This window comes from Orcinus orca, chromosome X (genome assembly GCF_937001465.1).
Source record: "Orcinus orca chromosome X, mOrcOrc1.1, whole genome shotgun sequence".
Lineage (NCBI taxonomy): Eukaryota > Metazoa > Chordata > Mammalia > Artiodactyla > Delphinidae > Orcinus > Orcinus orca.
The window spans coordinates 14,421,641-14,435,967 of record NC_064580.1 but is presented as its reverse complement, the minus strand read 5'-3'; the positions used below and the strand labels follow the sequence as shown (position 1 = coordinate 14,435,967).

The window sequence follows — 14,327 nt, the reverse complement described above, 5'->3', positions numbered from 1 at the left end:
CAACTCTTTGGGAGGCTACACTATGTCCTTGCTGTAACACCAACATAGTGAGTATGCAATTAAAGGTGCGGCACTAATTTCAGGAACTGCTAATAAGGCACAGGATCTGAACCAGGATGCTCCAAATTCCCATTTAACCCCCCTTTGAAACGGAAACATAACTTTCCCAATATCACTGCCAAGTGTTTTTCTGCATGGTTTATAACTGATGAGACATTCAACCTCAGAGAAAAACAAACTAAAATCATAGAAGGTTGTTGTACTCATTTTGTGTGGACTATTTCTCAAGATGGGCGCTGTTATTTATGTGAGACAGTGAGCTGGGACCCGTGTTCTCACCCACCAGACTTTGTTACCTGAAATGAAGGAACTCGGATCAGGCTGAAGGGACCGGAACTGGTTGACATAATACTCTCGCTGCTCTTCCGTTATCCTCCACGGTTCATCTGGGTAACTACTGTTGTTATCCTGCAGTTCTCTCTCCACTGAAAAGGACTTTAAAAAGAAATCAATAAGCAGATGCTCACAGAATCTGTCTTTTGTGAAACGAAGTAGAAATATTAAACCCAAGCATTATAATTTTTTTTTCCTCAAGGGAATGAATTTAAACACCTTGTGAGTAGAATTTAATGGGAATGTAAACTTCTGAAGGTCAGACATCATGCTTTATACCTTTCTTTTGTATTTCCCAAAGTTGTTAACAGGTCTGAGCATGAAATATTGAACACTTGGGTGAGTGACAAAAGATTTTCCAATGTGATGAAGGGGAAAAAAATACAATCGTTCTTTTCTTCAAATATTCACCACATTTTGATCCGTTCAAATTAGTTGAGTAGATAGTAAGATAATCTAGATTCTTTTTAAACCATTTTTTTAAAATCTAGAACAGCTATAACCACACCATCTTTCTTTCTGAGGCATTCCCGTTGTATAAATCTGGGAATCAAAAGCTCCGAATCAAGTCCCACGTCCCCAGGTCCCACCTGAGTGGCAAGTCAGGATCACCAAACCTCTCCTTCCACATTTGTGAACTGGGGGTTCTACTTAGTAATAGAGCTGAGTGCAAAGATGGGCTGTCATGGTACCACAGCAAACAGGGTAACAAGGGGTGCATCCGACCTGCCACTAGGGGGCATGCAAGCCAAATTTGAGATTTTAAGGATACAGAGAACCAAAGTAGTAGTGCAGGAGAAAAGAGCTCTGCTAAGCAATGGGGAAAGAAGCAAAAATGGTGATTCTGGAAGGAGCAGCACAGGGCTTTGTTGCATCCCTCCCATCTACCCTAAGGCTAAGGTGCTACTTGCCAAGGGCCACCTTCATGGAACTAAAAGGTAAACACAAGGAGGGTGAGCCTTTAAGACAAAAGGAGACTAGGAAAGAAGGAGAGAGGTATTACTACTAATACCCATCAAGGTGCCTGCTTCTGAATGAACACACTACCAAGGAATTAATCATTAGGAGGGTATTCTACTCACTATCCCCAGAAAAGACAGCAGACCGTCTCTGCTCCCTGCCTCAACCTCCACAACAAACACACACCACATTCTGGAAGTAACTCTTCCCTGGAACACTTGGCTCTCCTCTGATGCCATTCAGAGAAGAAACAACTCTGTAAAAAGTTTGAGCTGTGATATGACCTTGAGATGCCATCTTTGAAGTTTGCATACTAGATGAGTTTCCACTAAATCTAAATCAAACCGTTTTTAAATGCCCTGAAAGTCACTATCCAGTAGTTAATGCCTTAAATTCATGGAGTGTTTTGAAATTTACAAAGCATTTCATACACCCCTATCTCACCTGACCACCTCAAACATTTGAGAGGTAGACACAGCAGGTATTAGTATCCTTTTCCCAGATGAGGAAACCAAGGCTCAGAGAGCTTAAGGGACATGCCCATATCCTTCACTGAACCCCTGCAGTCAGCAAATACGTGTCCACTTTTTTTTAATCTGTTGCCAAAATCTCCATGCTAGGTATTGGCTGCTGCATTCCCTGGCGCTGACATGGAAGCTTCTACTCCCCTAAAATGCACTCTCCTTCCCACCTGGAACCAAAGCTGCCATACCCAGTCGTTGCTGGTAGTGTCATCCCATAACCATCTGCTCACCCTATTTCCTCTCCCATATTATTTGACCCCTGAGTGGCATCAGTGGTCTCTTAGCAGGTCTCAAGTCTAATCTGACAGCAGGAATCGGAAATGGACAGGAGAAAGTGACCGATTCCTCTGCTTAAAAGCTTTCAGGATGACCTATTGCCCAATAAAACAAATCCCCCTCCTCCACCTGGCTTTTAGGGCCCTTATAATCCAGCCTCCTCCTTGGTCACTCATATCAGGCTTCTGATAGCCCACATGCTCTCTCCTCATGGGTCAGGTTTCCATATTCTCCCCAGACCACCCTTCCTCTGATCCCAGCCCCCCCAAATCCTACCCATCTGGGCTTCCCTGGTAGTGCAGTGGTTGAGAATCTGCCTGCTAATCCAGGGGACATGGGTTCGAGCCCTGGTCTGGGAGGATCCCACATGCCGCGGAGCAACTAGGCCCATAAGCCACAACTACTGAGCCTGAGCGTCTGGAGCCTGTGCTCCACAACAAGAGAGGCCGCGATAGTGAGAGGCCCGCGCACAGCAATGAAGAGTGGCCCCCGCTTGCCACAACTAGAGAAAGCCCTCGCACAGAAACGAAGACCCAACACAGCCAAAAATAAAATTAATTAATTTAAAAAAAAATCCTACCCATCCTCAAGTCCCATGGCCCCAAAGGACTCTCTGACGTACCTGCCAGGCCCACAGCCACTGCAGAGGCGCTACCTGCCCCCAACCCCCAGCTCAGCTTGGCTACGAAGATGGGTCTGGAACCACATGTGCACAGCATGGCCCACCTCATGCCCAGTCTCCCCCAGCTGAGTCCAAGTAAGTGTGGGTGGGCTCACAGTTGCTGGCCTCTGGGATGCTCTGGCACAGAAAGCTTTTCTCTAGCGAGGACAAGCTGTGCCAGATGCTCATTCTTGTGGATGTGGATAAAAAGTAGAAAGATCAACAAGCAGAGAAAGCAGACCCTGAGCAGATGCATAGCAGGGCGGGGGTGCCAAGCAAAGGCCAACTGGGACTTAAAGTCACAAGGGAGCAAGAAGTGAGCACAAGCAGAATCTGTGAGGAGTGCAAGTACTAGAAAGAGTCCGGGGTGAGGGTGGCTGCTGGCAGCCAAAAGGCAAATGGACAGTGAAGCAAACTCAACTAGTCTGTTCATGGCGGAACAAACATGAATAACCAAGAATTCCCATTCCTAGGGACCACTGGGCCAATCCTCGTCTCTCATTTCTTGGATTCCCATGAGAACCCCAACCCCTTCCTCCTTCTCAAGAAAACTTAAGAGCTGACAAGGAGAATTCCTGCTCCTTAAAACCAAAAGTGCCAGGGCTTCCCTGGTAGCGCAGTAGTTAAGAATCTGCCTGCCAACGCAGGGGACGCGGGTTTGAGCCCTGGTCCGGGAAGATCCCATATGCCGCGGAGCAACTAAGCACGTATGCCACAACTACTGAGCCTGCGCTCTAGAGCCTGCGAGCCACAACTACTGAGCCCACGTGCCACAACTACTGAAGCCCGCACACCTAGAGTCCGTGCTCCGCAACACGAGAAGCCACTGCAGTGAGAAGCCTGCACACCACAACAAAGACTAGCCTCCACTCGCCGCAACTAGAGAAAGCCCGCGCGCAACGACAAAGACCCAACGCAGTCAAAAAAAAAAAAAAAAAAAAGTGCCTTCCAACAATGAGAGACGGCATGTGAACACCAGGCAACCCGTACCTGGTGTGGCCCTTCTACCAGCCTGCCCGAAACATCTTAACCTACCCCCATCTCTTTCCCCTTGCTTCTCACTGCATGTTTTGAATTGATTTGATAAATCAAGTGATTTGAGCATCTTAGAAAATATGAATCCTTATTATAAGTATGCTAAGTATCACACAGTTTGAACATTTAAAGTGCTGTTTGTTAAATATCTTCATTCAGGTTTCGATCTGGAGGGCGAGAACCATATCATCTTAGCCTTCATTCTGCACATAGCCCCTAGCAGGCTCAGCACAGACACTACAGAAGTCGGGTGGGGGCCACTTATTGACGGGCTCTAACAACTTCAGGGGTATGTCTTATGTTGAAAGAGATGCAAAAACACTACTCTATGCTGCGTGTAATGAAAGAAAGCCCATGAGTCCATTTCATATTTTATTTTATTTTTTTAAAGAATAACTTGATTTTTTTAAATATTTATTTATTTGGTTGCACCAGGTCTTAGTTGCGGCAGCAGGCTCCTTAGTTGCGGCATGCATGTGGGATCCAGTGGGATGGAACCCAGGCCCCCTGCACTGGGAGCGCAGAGTCTTATCGACTGCACCACCAGGGAAGTCCCCATTTCATATTTTAAAGTTTGAGATCTATCAACAGACGTCCCTGTCGGTCCCATGGTCTGATCTCTATGGAGAGGTTTCAAGTTCCTTATTCATTAAGTGAGTGATTTCAGAGACAGGTAGAAGGGGCGGATCACATTCCACGTTCCCTGAAGCCGAAATATTCCAAAAGAAAGCTAATCTATACTACAAGAAGCCAAATGATGTGAACTTTGCTGCAGAAACACTGACCTGCTCATTCATTCATTCACAGACACTTATTCAACATCACCAACATCCCAGACACTAGTCACTAGGGATACTCTCTGATGGTCAAACACATTCTTTTTCCCAGGAAGCCTAGAGTCCAGTGAGGGAGAAAGACGGGCAGTCGCAAAACAGTGAGGTGTGAGCTGTGGTGAGACAGGGAACTCTGGAGCTCCGCGGCTGGGAGTCGTTCCACCGACCGCCCGCATCCGTATCACCTGGGGACTCGTCAGAAATACAGAAGCCCAGGCCCTACGCCACACCTAGTGAATCATCAATTCTGGGAGTGAGGCTCAGGCATCTGCGATTTAACAGGCACTCTAGATGATACAAAGCACACTCAAGTCTGAGAAGCAGTGCTACAAAACATGCAGGGCAAGGCAAGGAAAAGGAACAGCATTTGCAAAGACACCTTAAAATGCCAGAAAATAGCCATCTCCTGAAAGTAGCTTGGTTGAGCTACATACAGATAGAATGGGCTGACAGTGCAGAGGAGATGCGAGTGGAGTTGCCTCAAGACGGTCCAGACCAGCGGTCCTCAACCTTTTTGGCACAGGGACCAGTTTCGTGGAAGACAATTTTTCCACGGACCAGGGGCGTGGGGCGGGGAGAGGATGGTTCAGGCGGTAATGCGAGCGATGGGGCGCGGTGGGGAGCAGCAGATGAAGCTTTGCTCCCTCGCCCGCCACTTACCTCCTGCTGTGCGGCCCGGTTCCTAACAGGCCTCGGACCACTACCGGTCCACAGCTCAAGGGTTGGGGACCCCTGGTCCAGACCATGAAGGTTCAGGTGCACCAGGTTAAGGGCTTTAAAGTGTATCTAGAACACAATCGGGAGCCACAGATAAGTATGACACAGGCCAATGAAATAACCAGATTTGAGCTGCAGAAAGATCACTTCAGTGAGGACAATGGAAGGGAAGACTAAAGGTCGGAAGACCAATTAAGGCCATATCGGCAACCCCGGCCAGAGGTCAAGGTGGCCCAGAGGTAGGGAGGGCTATGAGGGGAGTAAGAGAAAAAAGCCATAGGGCCCCCACCAGATGAAGGCCCATTCCAGCAGCGGGATGGCGGCTTGAGACCTCTCTGGCAGCAGCTAGGGGGCCATCTCCTCCAAATGAACCCATAAGGCAACCGTAACAAAGACCTGAAATCAGTCACCTAAGAGAGAATGTCTAATTGCAAAGACTGGAGGCGCTGAGCAATGGGGGCGGGGGAACGATGGAGCCTTGGACTTCCGAGGAGAAGCCGGAACCAGGAAGAGACCCACCTCCGTGTGCACCCAACAGGAGCCCCAGTTCCACTCCAGCTGTAGTGATTTGCTTGGCTGGGTGGAGATTTTTGCTACTTGGTGCCAATTTTGAGCTCTACCAGCGTTTTTAAGAAAATATAAAAGGAGGGAGAGAGAGAGAGAACAAGAGAGACAGAGAATCTTCCGCATCTGTGTGCTTAAGCCTCATACATATGGTTCATTATACAGTTTCTCTAGACACAGGAGAATTAGATTTGCTTATATTTAAAACATTCAAACCCTTGGTTTTGTTTCAAGTGAAATGCAAATATCTGGCACTGCAACTTGTTATCTCTGGGGAATACAGGCTGTTTATAATGAAAGAGACTTCAAAAGACTCATTAAAAAGTAATACTATTGGGCTTCCCTGGTGGCGCAGTGGTTGAGAGTCCACCTGCTGATGCATGGGACACGGGTTTGTGCCCCGGTCTGGGAAGATCCCACATGCCGCGGAGCGGCTGGGCCCGTGAGCCACAGCCGCTGGGCCTGCGCGTCCGGAGCCTGTGCTCCGCAGCGGGAGAGCCCACAACAGTGAGAGGCCCACGTACCGCAAAAAAAAAAAAAAAAAAAAGTAATACTATTAATAAAATCCCAAAAGGTGACATTTACCCCTGAAGTATCTTAAAATCAAACATAGATGAAAAGTATGAATTGCAAGGAAGCACTACTGTCAGGGAGAACTTAAGAAGGGGGTGTGTATTGTTTCAACCACAGGACATTTCTGTTTAGAATATAACCCCACCCTGGAGGCCTCCTGTCAATGCTGCCTTAGAGTCCAGCCACTTCACCTGAGGGTGCGATGATCTTTGTTAGAACAACATCCTTTTGGTGCCTTAGCAAATAAACTGTCTGGGGGAGGAAAACCTCCTAGCAAGCCCACAGTGACTCTCTGAGGACACCTCCCCTGCCAACGACCTTTTGGAAATAAGAACACCATACTGCGACCACTGATCAGAGCATGATCTCATGAGCAAAGATATGAGAAGACTCAACCACCCTAAAGGGGAAGACTGGCTCACAGGCTGGTAAGACTAGACCACAGCCCACGTGACAATTAAGCTGCCTACAGAAAGATCCGGGGATTGATCCGTCATGGGGCAGAGAAAAAAGAAGAGTCAGGGAAGCAAACGATAGCCGTGCTTCTATGTGCAGTTATGGTGGCTGTCCTCTGACCACTCACGCCCTACATGCCTGGTGTACGGGTGTCACCGAGTGGCTGCCCAGCCAGTAATGACATTTTCCAGCCCTTCCTGCAATTAGCCACAGCCATGCAACTGAGTTTTAGCCAATGCAGTGGGAGCGCAAGTGACCTGCACCACTGCCAGGCAGGCCTAGCACCCCATGGTCCTCCTCTACGCTTGTCCCCATCAGCCCACTGAGAAGGAGCGGCACAGCCACAGGACAGAAGCAGCCTGTCAGCTGAATCGCCATGTGGGGGAAAGCTGCCTGCCAATCTGTGAGATGAGTGAGAAGCAGACCTGCTGTGGGAAGTCATTAAAATGCGGGGCGTATTTGTTAGAGCGGCTGTTACTCCAACCAACCTACCCTTCAAGCGAGGCCCAAAGGAAAGGCACACCTGCCTAGCGCCAACAGCACAGCCACTCCTGCATTGAAGACGAAGCATGAAGCCATCTTCCTTTTGTAATCTGACCACCTAATGACCTGAGACCGCTCTGAGCCCAAAAAGCTTTCTAATTTGATTGTTCACGAAGACTGTCTTCAGGGACAGCATGTGGATGCATCTTTACAGCCGTCTTTCTATGCTTGGTTAATATGAGTTTGATAGGAGATTATCAGGGAGGAAGTACAGAGTAAAGAGAAAAGACGGTTGTGGTAAAACGTGGTAAAACTGGGAAAAACTGGGAAATGGGGAATGAAGAAAGGAGCTAAAGAAGGAGGTGGAGCTCTGCGATTTTGTTTTTCACATTCGACTGTTCCGTATCATACTCTATAGCCTCATTTATACTGTTTCCCACCTCACTCTCATTCTAATGTTAAGGCCCATGAGGACAGGAAATTTTGTCTATTCTGGCAACAGCTACACCTCAGAGCCTAGAAAAGTGCCTATCACATGGGAAACACTCAAAAGACGTTCGGCGAATAAGTGAACAAATAAAATAAACAAATGATGGGACAAGCTGTCAATTCTGACTCATAGACAGAATGGTTAACCTGAGCCCTCCTATAATGACTGGAGCTGAAGTTTAGATGCACTTACCAAACAACTGTCACCCAAGAGTGTAAAGGCTGGGCCCTCTCCCTTACCTATGAAATCAGAGGGGGAAGAAAACTTTTTTTTTCTTTTTATTTTAAAATACTATAGGTTCGCTGGAAGTTGCAATAAATAACTTCTGTTTTTACCTGTAGCAAAGTTAGTTACAATTAAATCCTAACAACTAAAACTTTATCAGTTTCTTCGTGGAAATAAATTCACAAAGATGCCTTTAATCACATACTGCCAAACTTACTTAGGGATCTAATCTCAACAGCTTAGAAGGCTGAAGCCCAGACTATAGGAATCTCTGAGTCTAATGAGCAATACACAGTTGCTGCTTATTATGATAAACTAAATTTTTTAGATGATCACCACAGACATCAGAGAATGTCAGATAACATGTATTCATTACGTGCCAGACACTGTAAGCACCTAATACACAGGATCTACTTTCATCTTCACAACAACCCTGCAAAGTAGGTCCCATTAGTCCCATTTTGCAGAACAGGAAACTGAGGATTAGGAAAGGGAAGTGACTTACCAAGACCACACACCTAGTAAATGATAGAGTCAGAACATGAACGGAGTCCAGAGTGTATACTCACTCAGCGAGCTCTGTGGTTCCCCGCTCTTAACCATCCATCCATCCTTTAGCCATGCACCATTTCCTTTTAAGAACTAACCTCACTGTAATGCCTAAAATACTGCCGCAATTCTGCAGATTGAGGATCTGAGTTGAGGATACAAATATCCTATACTTCCACTTCCCCCTCCATTACCTAGTTTAGTTGTAGATTTGGGCCAGAGAACTATTAAATCATACAGACAGAGCACCATCTTATTTCTCATATAACTTTTGCTTATAAGCATCTGGCGTGTTTTCGCATCAGGAAAGAACCCTGTAGAGAGCCATACAATACAGATATTAAATCACTGCGCTGTTATTTTAGTATGTGGCACTAACACTATTTTGATTAACAAAAGAAATGCTTATGAGTAATCACTGTCTCCAATTCTTCCACCGGGAGCCAAGATCTCCTGCTCAGAAGGGCATTTTTCCTTTACGATTGTCAGGATTTTGCTCTCCGCTTAGAGGGGAAGAGCAGGAGAAAGCAAGAAATCAGCAGTAAGAAGAGCCTTGGATGAGGCTGAGGGCTTCCGGTGCTATTACACTAACGTGCCAGCCCCATCCTTGCTGATGAGGTCAAGGCTGCCTGTCTCTTCCCCACTGTCGTCCCCTTAACACTCAAGGCAGCCTGAGGTCAGATGGGAAACAGATGCACCAAGAACTCAGGCTGAATCCACGGAATGCTTTAGAGAGTGAGGCTACAGACTGGAGGTGCAACAAGAGTGCAGGTTCTGGGGCTTCCCTGGTGGCGCAGTGGTTGAGAGTCCGCCTGCCGACGCAGGGGACACGGGTTCGTGCCCCAGTCCGGGAGGATCCCACATGCCGCAGAGCGGCTGGGCCCGTGAGCCGTGACCGCTGAGCCTGTGCGTCCAGAGCCTGTGCTCCGCGACAGGAGAGGCCACAACAGTGAGAGGCCCATGTACCGCAAAAAAAAAAAAGTGCAGGTTCTGGAGGCAGACAGGTTTGGGTTCAAATCTGGGATGGTCACTTACTCACCATGAGACCTGGGTCACTTACTTCACTTCTGAGCCAACAGTTCCCCACCTACCTCTCCAGCCTCACCTCCCCACGACTCCAGGCTCCAGCCACGCCAGCCCTCTTCCAGTACTCCATGCTACACGGGGCACAAGGGCTCACTAGACATGGGCTCCACCCCCTCTTAGCATAACGCCCTGCACTGCAGACAACGGCTACATAAAAACTACACCTTCTGAACACCTCTGCTGTTAGAATGCCACATTGGAGTCAGGTTCCACTAAACACGCCCACGGAAGACAGATGAAGAACCGAGTCGCACAGTGAAAGAGGCAGGGAACACAGCGTTCACTCTGCCAGCCTTGGTCATGCAGGTGGGGCACCGGGGTGAAAGCTAGGGCAGCAGTTGCCCCATTCCACAGCTCTGCTCGCGGCAGAGGCGAGGCTTCCTTAGCTACCAGTTCTGCTATGGGGTTTAGGAATTGTTCCTGCAATCTCAGAACACAGTCTGAATTTTCAGTCCTTCCCAAGAGTCGGCAGGCTCTCCACACCCCTTATTATAAATCCCTATTTGCTTCAGCTAGTCAGAGTAGATTCTGGTGTCAACAGTGAAGCATGCCCTTTGTCCAGACTTTTCCTGGGGTGTGAGACACCCCTCTCCTCACCTCCCAGCACCATCCCTCCAAGTCCTCCTTCACAGCTTAGCCCAGCATCACTTCTTCAGGGAAGCCTCCCTTCACTTTGCAGCCCCAGGGCCGATTTCTCTGTTATATGCTATCCAACTGCTCTCTTGCCTTCAGGGCAATTGTCAGTTTTCCATTATACATGCAGAGGCAGGATCATGCGATTCCCATCCATCTCCCCCGCTCAACTGCTCCTCGACAGCAGGGACCATGTTTGTCATCCTCAGGGCATGCTGGCATGGCTGCTGACCCACAGAGACCGCTTAGTAAGTACTTCCCAATGGATGAGTCGAGGACACAATCTGGCAGGCAGTCCACCCTGCAATCAAGACTGCTGGGAGGACGAAAGGGCACAGACTAGTGAAGAGGCCGGCACAGCACGGGGCCCGGAGAAGCACTCTGTCGGCAGTGCCTCTTGCTGGGACAGATGATGGGGAGCATGACATCGCCTGCTGCCCTGAGATCGGGGGACACTGATGCGCTTAGGGGTAAAATGGTGCCCCTGTAAGGGAGCCTTTCCTGTTCACACCACACTATCTACTGAGACCAAAGGGTCCTAGGAAACAAACACCACACTCCCTTCCAGCTTTACAAAGTACTCTCTGACACCAGGAGTTCAACTGGGTGTTTTCAGTTATATCCAAGAGGCTAATTCAGAGGCACCTTGTCTACCAAATCAGTGCGGGCCCTAGCTACTAGCAGGAAAGTTCTGGACACCATAAGCCTTTAATGAAATGCTCACAGCTGGGGTGGAAAAGCAACACTGATCCCACAAATAAAATGTGCTTATTTGCTTTCATCTAACCAACCTGTCTAACCCCATGGATGCTAGAATCCTAATGTGTACCAACCTACCATTCTTACGTTCCCCACCGCCTCTAAGCATGGATTCTGAAAGGCCTTAAGGCGGCACCCCAATCAGTCATGATATTTACTGAATCAATATCTTTGTCCCATAAACATCCTTCAATCTCTATCACAGGCACCCTCCTCTTATATCCTAGAGTCACATTTCTTTCAACGATCCAGTATCTCTTCACTATTCTCATCTCATAACACAGAACATTTTTGCCTTTCATGTAGAAGTGTCGCCCAGTGAAGAAACCAGGTGACTGCCATCACTTTAATCATTAAGAAGTGTGGGTACATGGGGAGCACCTGGGGAATACCATAAGCGACAGCTACAAAAGATTTAGGCTGAGAAAAGCAAATTTCAGTATCATTCAATAAAACGTTTCAAAAATAAGGGATAGAAAATCTGAAAAAGAATAATAAGTAGATGAAGGAAATAAGTAGGAAAAAGAGGCTGGATGCTATGAAAAATAGGACCTCTTTGTGGTAATTAACAGTGACCACTGGGATATCTGTGTGTTCTAGGTAGATTTGGGGAAGTAGAACACATCAACCTTTCACCCCTTAGGAGATGACCAAACTCCATCTAGGGTTTCAAATCAAATAGGGAGTAAATCTGGTAAAACAAGATGTCAAACCGAGAGCAAGTCACGTGCATTCCGATAAATTTTATCAAACCAGTTCTTCCTGTTACACACAAAGGCAAACACACATATACCCTCTCCCTCCCTCCCTGCTGTCCCTCCCTCCCTCCTCCTCCTCCCCCCTTTCCCCTCACCCTTCCATTTCAGTCAGAGGAAGAGAATTTAGTTGTCTGAGCAATGCTGACAGGTACACACACACACACACACACACACACACACACACACACACACACACACACACTGTGGTGACTTTTACCATCCCTAAAACAGAAAATTTTCCCAGCCCTAATCTCTAGCCATAAGCTAATTCAACTTTATTGCCATAAAGGTAGAAACAAGAAATCAGTGCCAGTGGGCCTGGGGCACTCCAGAACCAAAAAGAAGTGGGGTCCCTAACCTCCTCTAAGGGCATCAGGGGCCCAGGACCTCCTCTCGACCACACAAAAGAAGTGCTAATTAAAACTACACCAAGATTTCATTTTTCACCTATCAGATTGGCCAAGATCCCTAAGTTGCTTAGCACACTGCGTTTGCATGGGTATGAGAAAATACACTTTCACACATTTGTTAGTAAGTGTGTAAATGGCCACCGCCTCCAATTTGAAAATCTCTACCAAAAATTTAAAATGTGTAGCCATTTCACCCAATTATTCCATTTCTAGGAACTATTCCTACATATATACAAACACTGTGATTGCAAGTTCTAGCTATTGATCAGAGGGGACTGGTTACATGATTTCTGGCAGATGTGCACAAGGAACTACTATGCATTCGATAAAACCAAAAAGATGAGGACATACTCTATGTACTCTTACAGACTGTTATTAAAGCTTATTGATAAGTAAAAAAATGCAAAGTGCACAACAGATGTGTAGTACGCTACCACACATGTAAAAAAGTGGAACTATATATTTTGCATATATTATATATAATTACATATAAGAATACCTATATTCACTTGCATATGCATAAAATAATCCTCTAATGATACAAAAGAAATGGGTCATGTCAAGTGCCTTGGGATGGGGAACTGGATGGCTGGGAGAAAGAGTGGGAAGGATACTTTTCTCTCTGTACCCTTTTGTATCTTTTGAATTTTTTACATTTTTAAAAAATTTTTAATTGTTCTGAAGAACAAGAGTATTTGAAAGCTCACAGCCCATGATCCAATAAAATAACAGCATGGCGTTTACTGCAGAATCTGAAACAAGCAACCAAAATCTTCGGGCGCTTTGGCTGCCGCCTAGTGAGGAGGGAGATCATCGCTAGGCGGTGTTTGGGCTCCAGCCACTCGGGAGAACGGCACGTGGTCGGCCTGCAACCTGAGGACTAGTGGAAGTGGCCCGGTGCTGGAGGAGACGCGGGGAGCTTCACAGGGGGCAAAGTCAGAGCTCGCAGACAAGGGGCGACGGGAAAGATTCCTAAGTAAGGGGGAAAGGCCTGAGGCCCTACTGAAAAAAAAAACCCAACCCACACACAGGCCAAATGATGCCTTGCTAGGGACATCCCAGACCCTGAAAGAGCCGCCACGGGCTGGCTACCTCCTGGATCATCCCCCTGGGCTGAGCATCAGGGAAGGGAACCACAGAGGCTGGGGCAGGACCTGGTGTGCCCTACTTGCTTCCTGCTTCTTTCTGCTCCAAACTCGGAGCACCAGCTCCCTTATGACTCAACTCTCAGCCACCTCACTTCATCCCACCCCAATCCTTCGCCACAGTAATCTCTAGTTTCTAGTCTCCTTGTCCTCCTGGCATGCTGGTCCAGTCTACCTATAAAATAGCTTTCCCACCACAGAAAGTTCTCTCAGTGCAGTGTCAGCCTCCCAGAAAGATTGTTTCTCCCTGTTCCCATCAAAACTCTTAGAATGAACAATTCACTTGTGGTGACTATCAATTCTCTCCGGATTTATGCCAACACCACTCCAACAGAGCGTGGGGGTATTCATTTCTTTCACCACCCATGACACGGTCTTTGCTATTTAGATCCACACCAAAAGGACCAAAGGAGCAGACAGTACCCATCTCTGGCCATAAGTACCTATGGGGTAGGGTAGGGGGGCACGGCAAGAAATTGAGATTGACTGAGAATGAGGGGAAAAAGGAGACAACTAAGTTAAATACATGTTTTTCAAGTTGCAGACTTTTAGATTTATATGGTGGCTGGCTACCAATGTCTAACATCTCCTCCTATACCTGTTCATCAGAAAACTTTCACTGAAAACATAGCCAAACCCCCAATTAGAATGGCACGATGATAAAGTTCTCTAAATTCTGTTTGTCATTATTTTGTCTTTGAAATAAGAAGAGCACCAAGTATTGAGAATTTGCCCCCAAAAGACTGTTAAGTTCATCCTTCCATAAAGAGAAAAAAAAAATCACAGCATGTATGTTT

At 47.1% G+C, this 14,327-nt stretch overlaps 1 protein-coding gene across 7 annotated transcripts in view; it reads right to left on the bottom strand.

Moving 5' to 3' along the window:
* Positions 1–14,327, bottom strand: part of REPS2 (RALBP1 associated Eps domain containing 2) — a 223,933-nt gene that overhangs the window by 113,289 nt on the left and 96,317 nt on the right. For all 7 annotated transcript variants that reach the window (XM_012532959.3, XM_033427890.2, XM_033427889.2 and 4 more), the window contains one exon: positions 357–495. In XM_012532959.3, coding sequence (XP_012388413.2) covers positions 357–495 — 139 coding nt within the window. The remainder of the gene's footprint in view (positions 1–356; positions 496–14,327) is intronic.